A 25,296-nucleotide genomic window follows, 5' to 3' on the forward strand; every position below is an offset into this window, starting at 1 on the left:
GAACAGGCTGGTTAACAAAAATGTGTAAGGCTGACTTCCTTGCCTGTGGGGTGGTGCAGGGTGGCTTTACTACCTGGGTCATCTTTGCAGCCCCTCCCCCCAGTGCCCCCTTCCAAATGAACACAACATCAGCATAACAACTGCCTGTGTGGATGCAGCTCTTAGACCATCTCAATCAAATTCTTACCCCCCACCCCACAGCTCACCTGCTCAATCCACCTGTCCTTCCCATAGCAAATGTGGAACACCATTGCTCACCCAAGCTTGTCCTACCCAACTCTCCTTGTCCCCCCTTGTCAGTCACACTCAAATGAAGGTCGTTAGCTTAGTCAGACAGCTTGCTATCCTTAGTTCTCTGTTGGCTCGGCCAACCTTAAGAGTTGTTTGCTTTTGGTTTTTGTGGCTGTGAATCTTGTTATTCCCTTTCTTAAGTTCTTGCTTCTCCTTAGCGGAGAAAGACATTTCGCAGATACAGGGGATTTTTTTCCTTTCTAATTAATGTCTTAAAATCAGGACTAGGAGGTGATAAGTTGTAATGTCTTATGATGAGGATGGGCCTGATTAAACTCATGAGGAGTTGGTGAGCGAGGACACACACAATCTTTGTTTACAGCTCAGCTGTAACACTCGGAGCAAAGCTAGTGGCACATAAAACCACAGATAAAGATGGATTCTTTGTATACACATCCTCTGTGAATTGGTAAAACAGCAATTTCCTTACAAAATGACATTTCACCCTCCCTCCTACCGATCACCGGCCCTGACTGCACTCATCCGTCCGGCCTTAGCTTAGAGGCCACTTGCTCAGAAACCTCCCTTGACTCCCAAGCAGATGACTGGATCTCATTGCTTCCTCCACGTCTCTTTCCCAGAGTTTACCAGAATTTGTATAATAGCTTGTTTTATATGAGTTTTGTTTGTTTGTTTTTTATTTTTAAGTGATGTGTGTCTCCCACCCCATACTCTTTATGGGTAGAGGCAGTGTCTGTTTTATGCTTGTTTACTCTGTTGGGTTCCCAGCACCTAATTTAACACCTGGCTAACCTGGGACTCATAAATGTTAGTGGGAGGCAAGGCGGAATTCCATTGATCTTAGAGGTTGCTGAAACAAAGCGTTGGACACTGTGAATCTTGGAGACATCACTTTTTAATTGAGACTCAAACGTTTCTTTCATCGAGCGGACTTAATTTCCATAGCACTTTATTCATGCCACTGGCACAGTACTTAGTACACAGCATCAGTCACTTTTCAAAGTAGTAGATATTCTTTCATATCTATTTATTTTATTTTAGAGAGGGCTGAAGGGAGGGAGAAGAGAGAGAGGAACATCGGTCAGTTGCCTTCTGCCTTCTGCCTGTGGCAGAGCACAGAGCCCGAAACCCAGGCATGGGCCCTGACCAGGAATCGGGAATCCAACCAGTGACCTTTCAGTTTGCAGTGTGATGCCCCACCTAATGAGCCATGCTGGCCAGGGCAGTATAAATCATTTTTTAAAGAGCCCATTTCATGTGCTGGGTTGAAAGTTCCTTCCAGTCAAGACGGCACCTCCGTGTCTTTACATTCCCACTCCTGACTCAGGAGTCTTCTGATGGTTTGAATGGGATTTCAAATGTTGGAGCTACTCTGAGGTTGTCATTAGACAGCCGTTTGACTGATTTGTCCAATGCATCTTCCTTTTGCTGTGATCGTTCTCTGTCCAGGTGTGATGGCTGAGGCACTGTTTGATGTCTCTTACTTCCCATGATTAACCTGAATGGTCCAGACAAAAGACATGTACCTTTCAACTTATGTTGCTCTCTTCCAGCTTCTAAAACCCTATGATTTGGGTAGAAATAGCATCTGTGTCCTCACTTCACTAATGTTGAAGGTCCAGAAAAATTTAGTTCAGAGTTACATGGCACTTGAGGTGCAGAGCTAGAACTGGAACCAAAGACTTGTGATACCTTCTCTACTTTTTATTTAATGTAAAAATTAAAGGCGATGCAGTAGTACTCCCTATCTCCTCCCAGGGATCTAATCCCACCAGACCCGTCTTGCTTTGCCCAGACCCTCTGTCAGGTTGTAGCTCAATCTGACAACCTCTTTTCCCCATGTACTGCCCAAGGTAATCCAATGTTGATTGGATCCTTTCCTGTGCTTGTATCCAGGATCGTCTGTTTTTTGTGATGGAGTTTGTGAATGGGGGTGATTTGATGTTCCACATTCAGAAGTCTCGTCGTTTTGAGGAAGCACGAGCTCGTTTCTATGCTGCAGAAATCATTTCGGCACTCATGTTCCTACATGACAAAGGCATCATCTACAGGTGAGTTCTGGTTGCTTGTAATTCCACCCATAGTTCATAACCTGTTTGTTTGCTCTCCTGGCTTAATCCAGCCTTCCATTGCTCATGATATTGAAATCTTTTGGGAATTAAATTCACAAAGGTTGGAGTGTCATTAGAATAAGTGAATAATGCAGTGATCAGCGTTGCCTGCAAAGTAAAACTTGTCCCCATGTGGTGCTCGTAAAATAGGCTTGAGAGGCTGGGAAGAGACTATTCCATGAGTTTGCTCAGCTGGGGTTTGCTTGAGGGCCTGTTATAGCCAAGTCCTGCAAGGTGCTGAATACATTGTTGATCCCTCTTTTTTTCTGTTTTAATGTTGGAATGATTTATTCCATTTTTAAAATCCATGCCTAAACAGACAGGTGTCAGTAACTGTTGCCCCAAATTGCGGTAATAAGAATCACAGCCAGGTAAAATGGTGACTCACCGATTGAGACTCTTAAGACATGAACCATCGAAGGGCAACATTCTGCTTGATGATATTTCTCATCTGGAGCCTCCTCCCAAATGTTATCTTCTTCCATTTCATAACACACAATTCTTTGATCATAATACACCATTCATTGAAAGGGCTTGAGCTCAGGGAACACCTGATAAAACTTTGGTCAGATAGAAGAAGGTTAGGTAAGATGGGAAATGTAATCATGGGTGTCAGACAACTGTTATTCTTAAATTTTTCTGTTTCCCCGTTGCCACAATTCTCCTATTCTTTAAATCATATTATAACTTAGTTGACATGTATACTTTTTATTTCCTCTTGAGATGCAATTGTTGCTGTCTTTTGAGAAAAATTCTCTCTTAGAGTAGAAGCATGAATGTCAACATAAAGGATTTCCTGATTGAAATTTGTCATTTATTAGCCATGCTAAGTGCTATTCCTTTTGTGAGCTCATGACAGAACTGACATCATTACCAAAGTGTCAGAGAGCTTTAACAACAGTGAATCTTCTTAAATACCCGAGTCAACATAGAAAGAGAGGAGTGAGACTAGTAAAGATTGTAGCAGGACTGGCTGACGATGCCAGAAAGATGTGGGCCAGCAGAAGAGGAGAACAGACCCTCTCCAGAAATGTCTACTAGTTCATTCTACTAGTTCAGCCTCATGGAGCCAGGCCCCCACTATGCACTAGGGAAGGGGGGCACAGAGGTGGGGCCAGGCTGTGTGACAAGCAGAGGGACTCACCCTCTTGAGGGTAGTCAGGAATCTCCGCTCATTCTGAAGTCCGGGGAACTGCCCTGGGTTTCTCAGCCAGCCTGTGCTGTGAGCTTTCATACCCAGGTCCGATGCTCTCCTGGGGGCTCTCCTGTGGAATTTCCCGACTCAGTGTTCTGCCCAACGCCCAACTGGCAGCGGTTGCCAATATAGTCTCTGATGGTGGAAGGAGGTCAGAGTCCTTCCTGGTGCTGGTGTCAGACTCTGGGCCTTGAACTCAGTTTTCTTCTCCTCTGCAGGGCTTATCCATCCATCTCTGCTCAGTTTACCCCAGAGAGAGCTTTCTCCATATTTAATTTTTAAGAACAACGACTTCCCTACTAGACAGGGATTTCTGTTGTAAATCAAATAATAATAATAATGGCAGCAGCAGACTCCCTGAGCACTTGTTATAGGCTCAGCACTTTTACCTGCTTTTCTCCCTGAATCCTCCTAATAGTGTTATTATATAACAATATTTTTTACGTTGTTTAGGTGAGTAACTATGTCTTAGAAAGGCTTAATAGCCATCCCACAAATGGGTAATGAAGCCAAAATTCAAACTACATTTTTAAACACTGGGCTACACTGTCTCCTCAGGAGAGACTTACATAGAGTACCACTAAAGCATGGCTTCTTATATCCCTTTAGGTGATCAGGCAACTTTAATTCATGCAAATGAGGCAGAGTGGGTATCTGAGCCCATCCAGGCTGCTATAAGAAAATGCCATGGACTAGCTGGCTTATAAACAACAGAAATTTATTTCTCACAGTTCTGGAGACTAGAAGTCTAAGATCAAGGTGCCAGCCTTGACTTGGTATCTGGTGACAGCGATTCTTTTTTGCTGTGTCCTCACATGGCAGAAGGGGCTAGGGATTTCTCTGGAGCCTCTTTTATAAGGGTACTAATGTAGTTTATGAGGCCCCACCCTCATGATCCAAGCACCTCTCAAAGGCCCACCTCCTAATACCATCATCTTTGGGGACTGAATTTTAACATATGAATTTGGGGGAGAGGTTGGAGGGATACAAAGATTTAGATCACAGCAGCCAGGAAAAGCAGAAAGGTCTAACTTCACTTTCTTAAGTACTCAGAGGCTTCACTTGAGCACGAGGTCACATTGCCGTGAGGCCGCAAGCCTGCTTTCCTGTGTAGGATACGACCGCCTCTGTGTCTGCTTGTTTCATGTGTCTTGAAATATGAAAGACGGGCGCTAACTTGATGAGGTTTCTGGTGAAGCAGCATCTGTCCACATCTTGAGAAGTTTTATTTCAATTCTTGGTATTTATGGTTCAATTCTGAGAATTTATTTTAATTTACTCTTTGACTTGAATCCCATGTACAGGTTCTAACTGCTCTGGTTGACTTTGAAGGGAGCACATTTAATTAGGATAGATTCAAATGCTATTTTTATCCTGTGGGTTTATTTTACAGGATAGTTTAATTCCATTCAGGGTACTGGCCTGAGAGCAGAGTCTTAAGGATAAGCCTTTGAAAGCCAAGTCCTTGGAATTCCCACACAGTAAAGGGCACATTTGGGTTGTAGAGGGTGTGAATTTGATCCAGAAAGCACAGTGAGAAGCTTGGGAGTGTCAGACAGCCTCATTTATCATTCATGTCCCAGGATGGCCTTTATCAGAGCTTAAATGATCTTTCTGGGTGATCTCTGACCTATCTAAATAGAGTTGTTGTTTGTTTGTTTGGGAGGTGGTTTTTGCTTTGTTTTGTGGAGGTGTTTTTTTTTTTTTTCCCAGCACATTACAAAGATGCTACCATCTGCAAGCTGTTTTCCAACAGGATTTTAGAAGGTAGTACCTGGGGCTCCTTCTGATGTGACTTCTCTCTCTTAGCCCACTGAGAGAAGATAGGCCAATTACATTCCTGTGCTTTTCCACTTGTTTTCTGACCTTGATTCTCAACGCATTCACTTGCATTTCATGAAGGAACGGAAGTCCAGTTCCTGGGAGATAAGGCAAGAGCAGGGTCTGCGCCACCGCCTCTGGTTGGAAGGTCTGGAGCCTGCCATGGGCCAGAGACCAAGAAGAGAAGGCTGGGAAGTAAGCAGTCAGTGAGTCACTTTGCTAAGGGAAAAAAGACTATTCATTCCTTTGTCCTGGGCTTGTTGGCTGATTGGGAGCCCAGACAGTGCTCATGAATAATTTTACATGGGCATTGACTTTTTTTCCATAGTCAAACCCTACAGAAAAGGTAGGGAAACAAAGGAGCATGCCTTTCATTTACCAGCCCTCCAGCGTGACAGGCGCCATCTCTACCGTGCCTCATAAGCCGCGTTCAGGGGGGATTCAGCTGTCATTGACATTTCAACCCCGAACTCCTGAAGCCGGCCAGCACAGTTTGGATTTGCGATTGTTGACAAAACGTGGACTGCATCTCAAATAAGGTTGAGTGGAGAAGAATTTATAGAATAGCACAGTTTGTTTTGATTCTTTCTCATCATGTTACACCTGAACACAGCACAGTTCAGCACACAATTTTCAACTTGTGAGTCTGACCACTTTGTGCCGTATGCAGCTCTTTGCATGCTGTGTTCTTGGGTATGCGGTAATCAATATTTAGTCCTAAAGCGTGTACACATAAGAAACATCCAAACCTGTAGAGAATTTTTATGTGTTTTTTTGAGCCAAACTGACAATTGTTGGGAAGCAAAATCTCAATGGGTTGGGAGAATGCTCTAGAGAATGGCAGTTTTACAGTGCATTGTATACATTAGAATAAAAGGAGGAGACATGAGGGATACATGAAACCCATTGGTGGTAGATTAGGGAGGCGGGAGAAAGCAAACGAGGGAAATATCTGGGATTGGCTAAAGAGTGAAATAGACAGACACATACTTCTTTTACATTGGTGGGTACAGGAGAGTTAACAATTAACATTTATTTATAGCACACAGAGGTGTTATTCGGGAAACCAGATAACAATAAGGGGTTCTGGGTCTGGCGCTCCTGGTGCATGGTTATTGCCTGAGGGGCCTGTTAACGGAGACTGACACTCCAAAGGTATATTATCTTAGATACAAAAAGACTGTAGACTTCCCTTAGGTGAAGATTGACCTTTGTCAAGGAAGCTACAGGCCTGGGATGTGAATACCAACCATAATCTTGATCTGCTTTTAGTTAGGAACGCTCATGTTCAATCCATCCCGTGTTTACTTTCAGGCTCCGAGTTTGCAAGGTCTGCCTTGTGGCCTCCTCAGAGCTTGTCACGTTTAGCATGTGACCCTTGTTTCATCCACAAGCTCCGAGTGCTTGCTTGCTGTGGCATTTGGCTCTCATATTCCAGATGTGGAACTGGCCCACGGAGACTGACTGCTAGACCTGACATACTGTCTTGTACTCGTATGCTTCTGTAACACAGTGCTTGTAAAGAAAACCACCTTTGATTTCTCCTCAAATCGAGAACAATCTTTACCTAATGAGACTTTTTTTTTTTTTTTTTAAATTCAGAATATAGAAAGATTAGCACTATCCCTTTAAGATATGATCTGCTTACCTTGGCTCATGTGGCTCAGTGGATTGAGCCCCGGCCTGTGAACCAAAAGGTCACCAGTTTAGTTCCCAGTCAGGGCACATGCCTGGGTTGCAGGCTGCATTGCTGTTTCTTAACCTCTCTTTCTTGCTCCCACCCTTTCTAAAAATAAATAAATAAAATCTTAGAAAAGATATAATCTGTTAAGCTAGGCTCTGAGCACAACTGTTGGATCTGTGTGAATATACTGATCTCTAATATGATTGGACTCAAAGTTCTCAGGGGTATCTAAGGGGACCATCAGGTGCCTTGCTGACTCCAAATACCTGAGTGTCCTTGAAGTTAGCTGAGTACAGCTTTGCTCAGGGAGCCCGCTGTGAGTCCACCTCTGTGAGCATTGCTTTCGCATCTAAGAATTCACAGGTCATCTGTTTCCCAAACAGTTTTCCTGTTGGGTCAGCGATGAATGTCACATGCTTGTGTCCTTGCCCCCTGATATCTTCCTCTCTCCTCCTGAAAACTGTGGCACCATCTCCCTGGTTCCCGTCTCCTGGCACCTTTCTTACTCCTGTTTCTTATCTGCAGACTTTCCAAGTCCCCAAATGTCTTTCATTTGAACCTGGAATTTCGGACTCTTATCATTTCCTCCCCTATATTGGAAGTCAGTTCCATTTATTCTACTCATTCTAGTGAGGAAAGTCTTCTTAGATGAAGCTGAAAGTCAAGGTTAGAAGCTCGGTGTTCTCTTTGCCATCTGAGAATAAAGTTCTGCTCTAAGAAGTGGGTCTGCTCTTTCTTGATCTGCTCGCTACAAAGACAGCTATGAGTTGTCATTTGTTAGTTTTGTGTGACAAGAGAGGATGTGCTAGCCATGGGGTTCTCAATACTGTACTCACTTTCACATTGGTTATTGACTGTAAGCCCTTACCCAGATTGTTCCTGGAACTCTGAACATTTTAGTCATGTTCTCTCTCCCTTCTTCTTAGCTTGTCATGCTTGCTCTGCCAGATGGTGGCCTCATTCAGTGCCTGTTCTTCCACTGTCACCAGAAGGTGACTTCAATCCTTGACTTCTAAGCTCCTTTTTCAAGGATGTGATGAACAGCTCAGAAACTTTTCAGCTTGTTAGAACAGCTGCCCTGTCCCCCAAATGAAACTTATTGGCCACTTTTCTCCTCCCTCACACTACCTTTGGAGATATTGTACAAACGTTTATTCAGCTTCAACTCTCAGCCAAGGATATGGATATGAGGATGAGGAAAAACAAAAATGCTTCCTTGTGGAGAGCATAGTCTAGTGAGAGAGAGACATCAAACCAATAATCATAGTAATAGAAAATTCCAGCTGTAAAGAAGAGGAATGCATTGTAGTGAGAACCTCTAATAAGGTGGTTCGACCTGGTTGTGACTCGAGCTAAAGTAACTTGTGAAGAGGGAAGGAAAGAGCATTCAAGAAAAAAAATAGCAAATGCAGGGGCCGAGTGTCAGGAGGAAGCATGACAAGTTCAAGGACTTCTTGTTTGTTTGTTTGTTTTTTAATTATTTTTTTAATATGCTTTATTGATTATGCTGTTACAGTTGTCCCAATTTCTTTTCCCTTTGTTCCCGTCCACCCAGTGATCCCTCCTTCCAGTTGTCCCCGCCCCCGCCTTAGTCCATGCCCATTGGTTGTGCATATAGTTCTTCTCAACATCTTCCATCTACTGCACTCCCTCCTACTATGCTTCTCAATTCCTGTACCATCTCCCTCATTTCCCCCTTCCCCCTCCCTGCTGACCTCCCCCCAAAATGTTCCCCATACCTATAATTCTTTTCCCATTCTCGTTGCCTACTTAGTTTGCCTTTCTTTCAATTCCCTAGTTTCTGTTGTTGGTTGTTGTGATATAGTTTTCATTTTAATGTTCATAGTTTTGATCCTCTTTCTCCTAAACAAGTTCCTTTAACATTTCATATAACAGTGGTTTGGGTCTGATGAACTCCTTCAGTTTTACTTTGTCCTGGAAGCACTTTCTCTGCCCTTCTATTCTGAATGACAGCTTCGCTGGTCAAATAATCATGGTTGTAGGTTTTTGCTTTTCATTACTTTGACTATTTCTTGCCAGTCCCTTCTTGCCTGCAGAGTTTCTTTTAAGAAATCAGCTAATAGTCTTATTGGGACCCCTTTGTACATAATTCTCTTCTCTCTTGCTGCTTTTAAGGTTCTCTCTTTATCCTTAATTATTGACATTTTGATTATAATGTGTCTTGGTGTGATTCTCCCTGGGTCCAGTTTATTTGGAATTCTCTGTGCTTCCTGGACCTGTAAGTCTGTTTCCTTCCCCAAGTCGGGAAGTTCTGCTTCATTATTTTTCCACATAATTTTTCAATTTCTAGTTCTTCTTCTTCACCTTCTGGCAACTCTATGATTTGGATGTTGGCCCGCTTATAGATGTCCCATAGATTTCTGAGCCTCTCCTCATTTTCCTCACTTTTCATTTCCTCTTTCTGCACTGGTTGACTGTTCCTTCCTTATGTTTCGATTTGTTGATTTGATCCCTGGTTTTCTTTCCCTCACCACTAGTTTTATATGTGTTTTCATTCATTTCAACAGGACTAGCCTTCATTCCTTCCCCGTCTTGTCTAAGATCTGCTGTTAGGTCTGTAAGCATTCATATAAACAAAGCTCTGAACTGAGCCTCAGAAATATTTCCTATCTGCTGGGCTGTTAGAGTAGATATTTGCTGGCTGGTCAGCTGCGTCCCTGGGATCTTTATCATGATCTGTGCCATCCTGACAGTTTTGTGTATACCTTTGCTTCCTGGGTGGGGCTGTCACACCTCCTACACTACAGGGGGTGGAGCCCCGTGCATTCGTCACTACCGGGTGACCCTTCTCACCACACTGTGGCATTTTGTGTGGGGGCAGGGACCCAAGATGGATTCCTGCTGTTTACTCTCTGCCGAGAGACCGGGAGCCTCCTTGTTCGTCCCCACGTCCTCTGGCCCTCAGAGTCGGAGGCAATGGGGGTCTGCCTTCCCCAGCGTCGGAACCGTGAGCTGACAGGTTTGGTCTGCAGCCAGGAATGCTCCCCAGGTGCTTCTCACCTCCCCTTAAATATGGGTGTCTGTGCTTACTGCCATCCCACTGCTGCTGCCGCTGCCAGCACAGCCCAACCTCTCTGCCCTGGCTTCGTCCTTCCTACCCGTCCGGACAAGCACCACTTGTTTATAACTTCATAAGTTGGACTTCCATGCAGCTTTATTTTCTGGAACTTCTGGTTATTTCTGGTTTTGCAGTAGTTGTATTCCTTCTTAGTTGTGGAGGGAGATGGAGCGTATCAGTCTAGGCCTCCATCTCGGCCAGAAGTCAAGTTCAAGGACTTTTGAAGAAGGCTAGTATAATTGGAGACAAGAAGGCCTATCTTCCCACAGCTGGCATTTCGTTATCCTAGAGTTTTAAATGTCATTTGATGATTTTAAGATTTTATTAGGCTCCATGTAAATAATTTATTTAAAAGTTAGGAAAGGCTGGTTATGTTGCCAGTCCATGGAGGAGCCTTCCATTCACAATGAATTTCTTGTGTCCGGTTCTACGTGTTTATCTTCAACAATGAAATGATAAAATATTAGAGTTAGGATGAGACCTGTTGTCAAGTTTGTCTTTACAGATGAAAGGATTTCATTCAGAATCATTCAGACAGTAAATTACTTCTTAGAATGATGTTTTCTCAGTCTCACTAAAATTTTGTTTTCCATCACCAGAAAACAAAAATCAGCATTAGAAAATTTTGTTTCAGTCTTCAAATTGCTGCCAACATGAAGAGCTCATCAGGACATCTGGAGGCATTTTGATACTGTTCACTCCATTTCAGTGAATAAAAATGCAGTTGAACTCAGAACATACTTGTGTTATGAGATATAGGAACAAAATCAGTAGATGTAGTGTCTGCCCTGAGGCTCTTTCTGTGGGGTGGGAGAGATTGCCCATAAGTAAGTAATGGCAGGTGGGTCCTAAATTTGAAGTATTCCCAGGGTATTGTGGGATCACGGAGAATGGCCACGTTAGCAAGTGGAACAGACAGGACTTAGTGACTGGGTAGATTCAGGGGGTGGTAAAGAAACCTGGGATCCTTCCCAGGAGCGAAACTAGACAGTTCAGTGGATAATGGTATCATTAGCTAAAAGAAATTAGGAGCCCAGGAAGAGATCTAGGCAGAAGAGAAAGATAATGAGATTTAGAGCCATAATGTTAGGTACCTGAGACACATTGCACTGGAGATGCTCAGTGGACAGGTGCATATGGGTCTGAAGCCCAGTGAAAAAGACCAGCTGGAACTAGTATTTGGGAGTCATCAGGACCTAGCTGTTAGTTCATATCACGGAGCTGGGTGAGATGATCCAACAAGTGTGTATTAAATGGAAAGTGAGCCAAGGACAGAACCCTGAAGAACCAGGCCCCATTAGAAATCTGCCTACACTTGGCTCCAGGGTAAAAAAAACAAGGACAAACCAAAAACTTGATATACCAAATCATTTAGAGTTGTGTCCCCCAAAGTCCAAGTCTGTTTAAAATATAGTGCCATAAAAAAATAGGAAAAGATGCCTCATTTTAAAGTAAGTTTGAGAGTCAGCACACAGGGTTGGGCACAAGTAGGTTTGTAGTTGTGAGTATGTGGAACAGAGTGTATTCTTGTATCATTATTTATTAATTACTCTGTTATTTATTTTATTACAACTGTAAACCTGCTTTTGCCCACTCCTGTATCTTCTTTAAACTAAAAGAATGCTGTACGTGGCTTTCAGGTGACCGAGGTGCCAGGCCCAGCTGGGCTTCATGCTGGTCCTGGGGGTGTAGGCAGGCTGCTGAATGCTCTGAGTCCGTTTGTCCATCTGTCCGTTGGGGGCATTGTTGACGTGGCTTCCCTGTAGGGTACTGGTGAAAGTGAAAATGTGAAAGCCCTTTGAACCATGCCAGTCAATATAAGATCCTACTCTTTGCATAATGCTGTCAGCTGACTTGGGTTTTCTTTATAGCATAGACGTGAGCACAAGTTATTCTCAAGACACTTCCTCGGGAATAGGGAATTTTCACAGACATTGGAGTCCTAGCTGGTAAAACCAACCCTCTGACGACCAATCTGTTTGTAGTAAACTAAATCTGATGGTGCTCTTCTTTCAAATCAAACCACTTTCTTGGCAATATCTTGAAATTGTATGTAAATAATCTTTTTACCATGTACTTATAAAGACCTGCAGCGTATGGGACCAATTGCAAGACTTGAAGACCACACTCTTGCATTTTGTTTACATTTCAGCGGTGCCTCTAGTGTTTGGGGGAAGTGGTTGAACTCATTGTGGGTTCACCTTTACCAGTATTGAACCAAGCTTTAATTTTCATTTGAGGGAGATTCAGAAACATTTTCAGACCATTAGTGGGATAAATATCCTGGTGGCTTAGTCCCAGTAATGCAGTTTCTCAAAGGACCCAGATTAATGACACGAAGAAATTTCAGCCCTGGACACCTTGGGTTGTTTTTCTGCACTTCATTGGTTCAGTCAGAGCAGTTAATGTGGGCATACCTCATCAGTGTTGACCTTTTGCATCAACAAAGGCTGTGGTTATTTTGGATTAATTGATAAACGTGGTAATGAATTTCACCGGCTAATGAAATCAGACCACTTGTTTTGCTCTTCTCCCCACCAAATTGACCAAGCAGCCTATCGCTTCATTATAATTAAACACAGTCATGGATTTGTTTGCTAAAGCAATAAAAATACAGTCAGTTGATATTTAGGTACCAGATAAACACTGCCATTTGTAAAAAGTAATTTAATTGTACACTTGAACAAATGCTTATGAAATGTGTACTCAGTGCAAAACAAAGCTTTATGTCAGGCTGTCAGAGAATAAGAAAATAAAGAGAGGCCCTGCCTTTAAGCTTGGGGTGTTTGTTCATTACTCTAACAAGTTATGTGCTGAGCACCTACTACGTGCCAGGCACTGTTCTAAGCTCTGGGAGTACACAGGAAGTGAAGCAAACAAAACCCCTACCCTTAGGAGTTTACTTTCTACTGCAGATCGTCAGACAAACATAAAGTAAATATATTGAACGTTGGGGTGATAAATTCTATGGCAAAAAAAAAGCTGTGTGAGGGGAAGATGAAGTTCGGGAGAATGGTTTTAATATTTCACACACAGGATTTAGAAAGACATCTCTGATAAGGGATATGTGAGCAGATGAGCAGAGAGACCTGAGGATATAAGGAAGAGGCTCTACGTGACAATCTGGGAAAGAGAGTTCCGGGATGCAGAAGGAATGGCAGGGAAGAAGCCTCTGGGAGGAGAGTGTGCTCTGCAAGGTCGGGGACTGGCAAACAGAACAGTGGGCTGGAGCAGGTGCACTGGGCAGAGTGAGGGAGCCGATCCAAGCTCGCTTGACTTCATTCTGTGATATGGAGTAATAGCCACATGTATTGAGCATGTAAGTTGTAAGCAAATATAGTAACTTCTTCAGGCACATTTTATAAACTTGATGTTTCTTTGTAAGTTCCTTAAACCTACTGTGTATGTTTTGCATACATGACTGTGGTTTCACTTTTCTACAGTTATGTGTAAGTTATTGAATAACATTAACATCCTAAGTTATTAAGGGACTGTATTTTCAAACTAGGCTATACAAAAATATTCTTCTCATAAAAATGTGTATGTATTGTCTTAATTGGGTATATTTGCATTAGTGAGAGCAGTTTTCCCATTTATTTTTTTGTTGATTTTAGAGACAGAGAGGAAGAGACAGAGACATCGATTTGTGGTTCCAATTATTGATCCATTCATTGGTTGCTTCTTGTATGTGCCCTGTCTGGGGATTGAACCTGCAACCTCAGTGTATTGGGACAGTGCTCTTTAATTAACTGAGCTACTCAGCCAGCGCCTACCCTGTTTATTTTTTAAATAAAATTATTAATTTCTAATTATAAAAGTAACACTATAGTAAGTGTTGCAATTTAAAATATAAAAAGTAAAAATGACATATATTATATTCCTGCCACTGAAAGATTATTTTCTTCAGATATGTTTCCTTAAAGTTTTTAAATGTATTTTTTAAAGAAACAGAATTCAGGTCATACTATATACTTTTTTAACCTTTTTTTAAAAAAACTTACAATTTCTCCTACCATGAAAGTCATTTACATTCTCTTTCAACCTAATATTAATTGATACAGAATGGTCTATCATATGGGCCTACTTAATTTATAATACATTTAAGTTAACTTACTATTATTAATGATGATGTGTTCATATCCTTGTATTCTTTCCCTAGATTACTGGATGTATTACTGCTGAGTCAAAAGGCATGCATGTACTACAACTTCTCTCCCCAGGGTGGGAAGGAATTGAGTCCAGCTTTGGCTTGCCACTTCCCAGCTGTGGAATTTTGAGTCAGTTACTTAACCCCTCCAAGCCTGAGGGTCCTAGAAATGCACACCTGAGGGTAGTTATTAAAATTAAAAGGGGTGCAAGTACATGCTCAGTAATGTTTACTTTTTGAACATTCTTTGGAAAGCTACATCAGAGCATATGTTCTAATGATGGGTATTGGTCTTATCTTTCCAGATCGCTTTCCCCCATAGGTCTTAAGTGTACAATTTGATGCATTTTGACAAGTCTAGACAATATGTAATCAATACTTCAAATAATATATTGAACATTTCTATCACCCACAAGAATTTCTGGTGCTCCTTTCAGTTCATCCCTAACCACCCCATAGGCAATCAGTGCTGATTCTGTATGGATATTATAGGATGTCAATATTCACGCTAGGATCCTAAAAGGAAAATCACTTCTCAGTAACATCCTTGTGAGTGTAAGAGGATGGGTTCTTTCAGGTGACTGCACACATATGTTGGTGGCCATGGTCAGGAGAAACCACCCAAAAGGAGAGCCCTGTTGTCTTAGTTGGGTTCACCCTCTTGTAGGGAAAACAGCTCCAGGAGGGTAAATACCAGCATGTCAATGTCTGAGTGTCTGAGGTAATGTGGATGATTTTTATTTTCTTTTTAATGTTTTAAGACTTTTTTTAATGTTCTCTTTTGAACAAATATTGCCTTTCTAAGGATTAAAAGTGTTGTTTTCAAAAGAGATCTCATATGTGATACTGAGTATGCCACAATACCCCATGTTGAGTTTTTCAGCATGATAATGTCAAAAATAGGTAACCTGCTGCTGTATCAGTTAAATTCTATTAAGTCTTGACCTTTAGGCTGCAATCACTCCTTGTCTGTGAATACCAGTTCTGTAGAAGTCCAGAAGTCATTGTTTTCATTGTTCAGACTGCTTAACAAGTACCATAGACTGGTTGACTTAAACAACAGATGTTTTGGGGATTTTTTTGTTTGTTTGTTTTTTGTTTTGTTTTGTTTTGTTTCCTCATAGTTCTGGAGGCTGGGAATCCAAGACCAAGGTACCAGCCAGTTGGTTTCTAATGAGAGTTCTCTTCCTGGCTTGCAGACAGCTGCCTTCTATGTCCTCACATAGCTGACTGGAAAGAGACAATCCAGCTCTATAGTGTTTTCTTATAAAGAACACTAATCCCATCCCTGGAGCCCCACCCATGTAACCTCCCAAAGGCCCCATCTCCCAATACCATCACATCGAAGGGAGGGGACAGGGCTTCAACGTACAAATTTGGGGGATGCAGACATTCATTCTATTATTCTCTTTCATTTGTGCATGTATTCAGTTTTTTAATGTTTTCTCTTACAATAAGCAATGTACTTTGCAATTATAATACTTAGCTAGATGGTGCAAAATCTATCTGGAAATGATTTTATCTCTAGAGACTAGCATCTGATTGGAGAGAATAGCTGAGGATTAGCTGAAGACTGTCATTCCTTTTGCTCACTGAGCCATGTGTATTAATCTTGGAGCTATGTTTTTCAGGGGTGCTGAGACCAAATCCTTCTCCTGGGTCCCACTACTTAAGCATGGGGGAAGAAATCGCTAAGTGGAGCATGGTGTTATGGTTTGCCTTTTGATATATAGTCTGCAGCATGTCGCTGAAGGTAGACTTTTTCCCACTGTTTTGCAAGTGTCAAATTTCACTTATCAGTGAACTTCCTATGAAGAACTAAAACTTGGTGCAAGTACCCTGTTACCATTTGGCAGAAATGATCAGACTTGGATGAATTTCTGGGTTCAGTTGCCAAGAGGAGTGAGTGAAACCTGACAGGCAAACCGCTGTGCACCTGGACAATGACATCACTGAGGGATTTGGTTCTAGAGGTTGGGGCACGGTGCGCACATGGGAAGGTGGTGGTTTGACTTCGTTTCTCCCTCCTTTCTTGGCACTGCTCTTCCACCCTCTGAAATACCAATCCAAGCCTGCGCTTAGCCACACAAAATCACTGTTCTGTACCATTTTTAATAATTGCATCAAGACACCTGTCCTATGTCCCAGGAGAGTCTCAGGGTTGGAAGGGAGTTCAACGTTATATACCCTTTTCATTCAAAGCATGAATGAAAGCTGCTGAATGGTCACTTTCCCCCTCTACTTAAACCCCTCCAAGCAAAAAGGAACTTGTTACCTCCACTGTGAAGCATCTCTGACTATTGGAAATTTCACCTTTGTATTGACTCAGTGTCTCTCAGTATCTTCTGTTTACTGGTCCCCGACCACCCTTAAGGACTAGGCTGAAATACACACATCTTCTACAAAGAAAGCCTTCCTGGTATTTGAAAGCAATCTGCAATCTAGTTCACCTGTCAAAGAAGAAAATACTATTAGCGTGATATTGTTCATTCTGGCTGTCTTTTTGCACTCACTGATTTCAGAGTCATCATAAACCATCCATGTAGTTTTTCATTCTAGATTCTTGGATTGCCATCTAGTTGACTTGTTACATTCTTCTTCCCTTTAAAATTAGAAGTGTCTTAACTAGTAACTAAACTAATACAAATCATGGTGTTAGTAGCTCATGTTCCTTCTCCCCGCTAAGACTTAGGCTTGAACTGAATTTTGTTGATGCTGAATAAAGGGGTAGCAAGCATGGTGAGAAGTTCATTGTTGGTGTGATCTCAAAACTGGGTGTTCAATGTTACCTTTTGTGTAGATCTCAAAGAAATTTAACCCCTACCTACATTTGTGAATGTAGCTTCAACCTCTATGTGCACATGACAACAGAGAAGTTTGTGGTGAACCCCAGAACTAGGGATCTCTGTCCACAGTCCACTCTGAAAAGTTGAATGCTTTTCATTCAGGTCAGTCAGTGCCTTGCTCCAGGGTGACGTGCCAAAGATGAGGCACTGGGTGAACACAGGTGTGGAGGTGAAGGAGATAAAGACTTGAACACCTCCAGTTAGAGGTACCTGTGGAACTCCTAGTCAAATGATCCATCTTGAAGTTGTAAGTATCGGGCTAACCTTGGACCATAGACTTGGGGTTGATTGCACGACAACAGTGAAAAGGAGGCAGTATTGGCTTACACTTAAGAGAGGCTCTGGAATCAAACTTGGGTTAAAAACTTACCTCCACAATGTACTAGCTCTGTGATACTGGATAAACGCTCTAATTTCTCTAAGTCTCAGTTTCCTAATGCACAACATGAGCACAGCAGCCCTACCTACCATGTGGGGTTATTGTGAGAGTTGAATTCATGTGGCTTGTTTATTCCAGTGTCTGGTGTCAGTTAATGCTCCACACACATTATCAGTTATAAAGAAGAAAAGTGATCCAAGGAAGAAACTTGAACAGTGAATTCATCTCAAAGGTGGACAGACTCAATAAGGAACTGGGGACATAAATTATGGCATACCCCTATGGAATATTAAGCAACTTTGGAAAGGAAGAATGAATTAGATCTACATTTATTGACCTGGGTTTTTTGTCCTTGATAGATAAATAACTGAAAAAAAGGAAGTTAGAGAGTGGTTGGTATGCAGGATCACTTCAGTTTTTTTGTTATCGTTGCTGTTAAAAAAAAAGTAGTAAAAGCCATCTATACATAGATATGTACAAGGAGAAATTTGCGAGCAATTATTGAACGGCCGCTAAGTTTTCACTTTGCTTCTTTTCATTGTATCACTGATTGTGATAACAATGAATTACTTTTGTGATGTTTGAGAACAAAATTTTTTAAAATAAGTGAAAGGAGTGGGGGATGGGCAGAGGAAAAGGACAAATCAGGAAGGTGTTGAGCTGGAATTGTGACAGACGAAATGTTATGCAGGCGGTGATACAGAATGAAAAGCCAAGAGACACACTTTTTCTCTCATGTGTCAGGACTCTATGAGGGCGTCTTCTCCTGGGCTCTGCTTCTCTTACTCATTTTCATTTTATATTTCTCAATTTCTGGCAAAAGGCAGAGCAATATTTCTTATTTCTTCTCTCCATTTCTGTGTTATTTCTAGCAGCTTAGCCAGAGCTCATCTGGAGGAATACACTGGGAGAGATAAGTGAAATGAAGATGGGTGTGAACATGGTATTGTTTATTGACTAAAGAGCCATGTCAATATAATTTGACTAGATGAGTTAATCCATACCTATGATAAAAAAGGGAAATGTTTAGCTATTCTAAATCCAGCTTCCCAATTGATCTTTCTCAAGGCAACCAGTTACCCATTTCTTTTCTGTCTTTCAAGAAATGGTTTCTGTGTATAGAAGCTCTGTGTTTGAATGTGTTTCCCACTGAAAAGCAAGGGTTTCAGATACCCTTGTAGAACAGAGGTTTTCCTAAGCCTTTAGAAGCACCAGCTCTCAGCGCCTACAAAAACGTAGCAGTTGAGCCTGCTTTTCTTTCCTGAAAGCATTTGTGGGTGAGGGTGCAAGTCAGTGAAGAGTCCGGCCCTTGTTGGAGAAACTGCAGATTTGTTCAGAGCTCGTCACAAGCTTGTAAAAGTTTGTTGCAGTTACATAGCTACAAAGAGAAATTTATTCCCAGCCCTCCACACAGAGCAGTCAGTCGTTATTTATAGCTGGATTACGGAGCGTCACACACACGTCCACACTGGCTGGATGGGGCCTGTGTGCATGCGAAGTGCCTTGCTTGTTCCCTTGGAGCTTCTCAAACCCCCTTCTCTGCAAGGTGCTGGAGCAAACCCTGTCAAGGGAGAAAATCACAGGTGAGCTCCTGCTCTCTGAGAACATGAAGAGCATGTGTGGGCATCCAAATCTTGCAAATTATGCAAGAGGGGATATTAAATCTTAGTTTAATCCAAGCAATGAGAAGCCTGCCTCTCCCAAATTCGTCTAGTGAACTTTTAACACTCCTTTGACCAAGAAATGCAACTATGAGCAATAGAGAAAGGCAGGTGACAGTGAGTCATGAAATGCATCCTTTAAAAGAATCAGTCCTGTCATCATAAGCCCTTCCTGAGGTACTTGTGGCCCTTGTGTTCATTCTTGAAGGAAGAGAGGGAGGAAGGAAGGAAGGAAGGAAGACCTGGGATTTTTTGTTATTTGTTTATTTTAATGCCTACAGAATTGAGAAAAATACACCATGGCAGTGAAATTAATTTCTAATTTAATTTACAGCTGGGGAGGGAAATGTTGGCAGAGCAAACCTGTCATCAGAATGCTGTCAGTCTGGCCGCCTTACTGGCACACAGAGGCAGGGGACACAGTTTTGGCCTGAAGAACACTGCAGTTTTGTTTTCTCGCCTGAGAACAGACAGGTTCAAACCTGTCAGAGGCGGTAACTGTGTTTCCTTATGACTGACTTATATGTGTGGTGGTGACTTTTTTTTTTTTTTTTCCCGTAAGAATCTGGTTGAGTAACTCAGAAAGTTAAAAAAGAAAAAGGAAATGAAAGAGAAAAGTTAGCTGGGGCCTGCCGCAGATGCCAGGAAGGTACACACAGCCTGGGAGGCTCTGTGAGGTCTTTGTCTGTCTCTCCCCATGCAAACACTCAGCCATGCTCAGCACAGCGTGAGGGCGGTATCTGTTCAGCTGCCATGGAAGAAATAGGACTCTGTTCTCCGGAGCTTATTCCTTGGGGTTTCAGAATGTAAAATATGAAGTGTGTGTAATCACAGTTCCCAGCAGTTGTTGGCATTTCAGCTTTGGCAGCAAGAATGGGAAAACTGAAGCTTTTATGGCCAGGCAGGCTGAGTTTAATCTTTGTGCTGTGGACACACTACCCCAGGAAGTAAATATGTTAAAAAGCACTTTTCCTCTGAAGTCCATCTGAGGGGCTGCTGTGCTTTGTTCAATTTGCAGAGCTAGTGTGTGTTTTTATTTTCTGTTTTCACCAAAAGAGTCGAGGGCTCACCTTGCAGAACCTTCCTACAGTGTCTCACGTGATATATAGTCCAGGAAGCGCGGCCTGGGACACTTTGTGCTTAAAGAGTTAATTCTAGAACTGACTAGAACTTAGCAGAGAAGCTCAAGACACTGTACTTCCTAAGAATTAATGCTCGAGACAAAAACTCACCAAAGCATTCAAGATGAGAGGGATTCAATAAAGCACATGCACTTTCAATTAAAAAAAAAAAGAAATTCAAGAAATTGCTTTAAGTGTGAGTAGACTTAGAGGTACAGTGTCTTAGCATTCCTGGAGAAGCTCTGGTTTGCTCCCGTGATTCCCCTTATTAGTGTCCCCTTTCGCTCCCAGTGCCCCTTTTTGGACACTACATTGTACAGTCACCCTGGGAAGAGGTGTCTGCATCCTACACCTTTTTTTTTTTTTTTTCTGTGAGAATTTTGTTTTCCTTTGGCAGAGCCAAAAGAAAGAGGATATTGTCACAAATGGAGCGGGGTCCCCTGCTGTAGGAGCAGAAGTCTCAAAGCATTTTCCTTTCATGGACTGTTCTCCCCCAGTCCATGCATTGGACATGTAGTTGTTAACCATTTTTTAAATATTTTTCTTCAGCATTAGTATCTATCTTAGTTTTAAAGATACGTTGGGGAAAATTGCCTTTCCCTTGAGTCGCATGTTCTATTTCTTTTGCATGATATTTTAATACATTTACATGAACTAGGACTTTATGGGTTCACATTCATCTACTTAACCCTGCATTCACTTAGTCATTCATTTTTTTCAGGCAACAAAGATTCACTGAGACCCACTTTGTGCTTGAGGGTATCATAGTGCCCACAAAAGGCCAGGACGCTGCCTACGGAAAGCATGTATCCTAGTGTAGACATATAAAGAAGTAGGAGTTATCCCCAGTTGTGAAAATTACATGGAAGGAAATAAGTGAGGGATTTTTATGTGTGAGAGGTTTTTATTTTTAGTTTTATTCTATAGACCAAAAGAAAGGGAAGACAAGGGAAGGAAGGAGGTGGGGGGGGGGGAGATACCCACTGCTTCACTATTGACTGTCTAAAGTGCTTTACCTGGGGTTTCAAACTTAAACACCTTCCAAATAGGGACCAGTGGAGACACCCTTATTGCACAGTTCTAACCAGATAGAACTCATATGTCTCTGCAGCTAAAGTTCAGTTTAAAAAAGAAAAACAAGGAGCCCAAGGCTAGACCAGCAGGAAGCGTCCACACTCCATTCGGCCCTGACCACCAATTCGCTTCCTCCAAGGCCTCCAGGTCAATGCCCACCGCGCCTGATCAGTCTTCCGTCTCAGTAGGTCTCCCTGTGGGTCTCTCAGAGGAAAGGAGGACAATGTTAGACCTGTATAACCACGATGAGCCTTTCCACCTCACTTTGGAAATATTGAGCCATCCTCCTGCAATTGGAGCAACAGGAAGATCATGCTCAAGGAAACCCACTAGAAAATCTGAGTGCTTGGAGAAATGTCAGGAATATCATCTTTCATCATGGAATTCCTCCACACTGTTGTAGTTCTCCTGTGAATCAGCGGAAGGAATTTCACCACACTGTGGCCTCAGGCCTCCAGTCAGCAGGCCTGTGACAATGTCCAACCCCGGCTCGTTTGGGTATGGGGTAAGTGGTCTTATCGACCCTGCCAGCCCTGGGATGCAAGCCCCTTCCAGTATGCAACACTGACCTTCCAAGCCAAGTTCAAACTTCCTGGGTTCTTGGATGAGCTCTTTCAGGGAACTTCCTCTTTCTTTTCTTTTTAAATTCATTTTAGAGTCAGAGACAGAAACATGAAATGTGAGAGATAAACATTGATTGGTTGCCTCCTGTACATGCCCCAACTGGGAATTGAACCTACCACCTTTTGGTGTACAGAATGAAGCTCCAACCAACTGAGCCACCCAGACAAGGCCCTCTTCCTTTGTTCTTTAGCCAAGGTCTGTTCCTGCCACTCTCCCAGAAACTTCCTCTTCAGTGCCAAGAGTGCGTCTCCTAGAAAAACAGATGCTATTCTTACCCAAGACTCCCATGAAGGATGGGCAAGGCTATCAGTCATCTGCCCTGCCTTGGTCTCAGGCTGAGAAAGAAAGGGAAAAAAACCTAGAAAGGGGAACCTGGCTGCCTCTTCTTCCCATTGGCCACACAGTGACTCTTCCTGAAAAGACATTTAATGAAATAGTTTGGTCCCAATAGAATAGAGTTCCTGCAGGCAGTGAGTGGCCTTCCACAAAATGGCTTAGAAGACATTGGTATTTTCAGATGGAATTATGTAGACTGTTTTTTCTTTGAAGGGGAGTCAATATGAATAAGTCCTTAATTTCTCTGTTCCCTTTAGTCTCCAAACTTTAGCACAGCAATTGACAAAGGGAATGCATACTAATAACTGCTGTATTTCTTGGACTCCAAGACACCACATATCTCAAAGTGTTGATGAACTCTGATTGAATAAAAATGAGAGTACTGGGAGCTAGCAAGGTGTGTGTGTGTGTGTGTGTGTGTGTGTGTGTGTGTGTGTGTGTGTGTGTGTGGTCACAGTTATAAGGAACTTGCCTTAGAAAAGAAGCATTAGAGGGAGGGAGCAGGCACAAATCTGAGAATCAAGGCAGTACAGAGACCGGAGTTCTATTCTTCTCTAGGTAGCAACAGAGGACTATTTTTCCTCTATAGGCATGATGATAGAAGGTAGCTGGGTTAATGATATTACGGCCACCCAAGTGACAGTGGAAGAGAAACAGAAGCCTTAGATGGTCGGGAAAAATTCTGATCTGCTGGATTTTAGAGCTCTTCCATTTTTCATGTGCCGGTCAGGCTTCTGCAGGAGGAGGATATATAAAGAGCTGTGGTATATGCAGACAACCGCATTTTCCACTGTGTGGAAAAGCAAAGTCATTCTACCCCTCCCAGTTTCCATCTTGGAAGATTCGTGCTTCTGGTCATTTCTTTCCCAGAAACTGGGGAATCCAGCCTCAGATAAGTGTGGGTTTGGATATGCCAGTATTATATGGAGCCAAAGATGAAAAAGGCCGGTCAGAGGGTTGAGATGTGTTGCAAATGAGGCCCAGCATTGCCGATGGTCTTTCTCTGCTGGATTTCTCATCTCTGTAAATGTATCTTGAAGAATAGAGTTGAAGACACTGTTCTACTCAGTCAGGACTTAGTCAAATTTATCATTTTCTCAAGACAGTGCTACTAAGTAGATATGTAAGAATCTCATTTGTCATGACTTCCATCCCACCCAGTTCTCGCGTTCCCAAGGTGAATATTCTTCTGAGTAATGTTCTGATTCCTGCAATGCATTATTAGCATGGGCAGTGGAGCTGGGCTAGTGCATAGTCTGGAGAGCGGAATGGGGGGTAGAAGGGGACTCCAGAAAGAGGCCTCAAATCTTGCCAACCTTCCTCCATGCTGCCAGCCCCCCTGCCAGAGTTTGCGGTTGCCAGGAATTGCATTTGATGTGGGCTGTGAGTTATGGCATAAATGTGCCTTTGTTTTAAATGGACTTTTTGGTTTGGAAAGTGTCCTTCACCCCCATCTGACATACTGCAGTGCACTCATTTGCCCTGTGTGGCCAGTGCTGTGAACCATACCGGCTCAGAGTAGACCATCGTTAAGTCATCCATGGGCTTGCTTTGACCATGAAGGGACTTTTCTGCCATTCAGCTACTCATTCAATATGTCCCCAGCACTTGGCTGGCTTTGGCTCAGAAGACTAATAGATAGATAAAACAGATCCTTGCCCTCAAGGATTTAATCTGTTGGGGGCTCCAATTACATCCATCAGTTGACAATTTAAGACATGCTACCATAAGTGCTCAAAGTCAAACATAAACACACTGCACTGAGAGTACAGAAAAGGAAGCTCTTAATTCTGATGCAGAGGGTTAGGTAGGCTTTGAAGAAGAAATGGCACCTGAGCCACAGGTTTTCAGTTAATAGGAAAACACACGCCAGGTAGATGGAACAAGAGGGACAAAGACATGGAGGCCAGATAGTGTCCCATGCTTAGAAATCCTGAGGACTCAGTGTGACTTGGCGTGGTTAGGGCGGTGGCAGTTAAAGCAGATGGAGTGAGAACATGGATGGTTTTAAATGTAGGACTAGGAAATTTCGCTTTATATGCCTGTCAATAGAAGCCATCAAAGGTTTTTGAGAAAGAGACTAACAGGAAATAAATGTAATGTGTTAAATAGAGTGCAGAGGAGCAAGCCAGGAAGCCTGGAGTTCAGGTCGGAGGCCTTAAAATATTAATAAATCAAGCAAGAAAGGGTCACAGCTTGAAACAAACCAGTGACGGGAGTTGGGGGCAGACAAAGGAGGAGGGGAAAGGGCGTGCATGATACGATGGAGGAAAAGCTGACATGAATTGGATATGGGGACCAAGGAGCAGGCATTAAAGATGATTCCAACATTTCCAATGGAGAATGCTAAAGGTTGTTACTGAGGGAAGACAGAAGTTGGATCAAGTCCAGTCTGAAGGGTTGACACTCCCAAATGCCCCCAAAGCAGTTCACTCCTAACTTCTCATACAGATCTGGATCTCTGGAGAGGGATGTCAGGGTAGAGAGTTAGATTGGGGAGCCATCTGTATAGGTGATATTTGAACCCATGGAATTTAACTGCACAGGTAGAGCATTAAGCAGAGTAGTTCACAACTGGGCAGCTGGTGCACTGAACAACTTGAGAGGGTGCCACTCCATCGTAGCCGCTTAAGATTTGTAAAAAGACAAGGAATTCTTCTAGGAGTTGTCTTGGGAAATGGGTTCCTTTATCTAATTTGCACAACGGCACCATATGGTCTAACAGTAGTGCTGGAAGTGAACGTAGGCAAGGGCCAAGAGCACAACCGTAAGGAGCCGCCTACCCTCTGAGTGACGGTGCTGGAGGAGTAGCCACAAAGGAGGCACTTGGCAGTGGTTAGAGACTTAAGTAGAATTGCACTTAGTTGTCTTGGAACTTAGCTGCAAACATTGTCCCTACTCGGTGAACTCTCATCTTAACTTTGGTTTAATGACTCAGAGCCACTACTAATAATATCCATCAGGTC

General features: G+C 42.7%; 1 protein-coding gene across 1 annotated transcript in view; it reads left to right on the forward strand.

Annotated features, from left to right (window-relative positions):
* The window catches only part of PRKCH (protein kinase C eta), a 204,397-nt gene that overhangs the window by 143,316 nt on the left and 35,785 nt on the right, over positions 1 to 25,296 (forward strand). Inside the window, exon 10 of the mRNA XM_090270959.1 lies at positions 2,149 to 2,303. Coding sequence (XP_090127085.1) covers positions 2,149 to 2,303 — 155 coding nt within the window. The remainder of the gene's footprint in view (positions 1 to 2,148; positions 2,304 to 25,296) is intronic.

This window comes from Furipterus horrens, unplaced genomic scaffold, assembly GCF_987537825.1.
Source record: "Furipterus horrens unplaced genomic scaffold, mFurHor1.1.pri manual_scaffold_3, whole genome shotgun sequence".
Lineage (NCBI taxonomy): Eukaryota > Metazoa > Chordata > Mammalia > Chiroptera > Furipteridae > Furipterus > Furipterus horrens.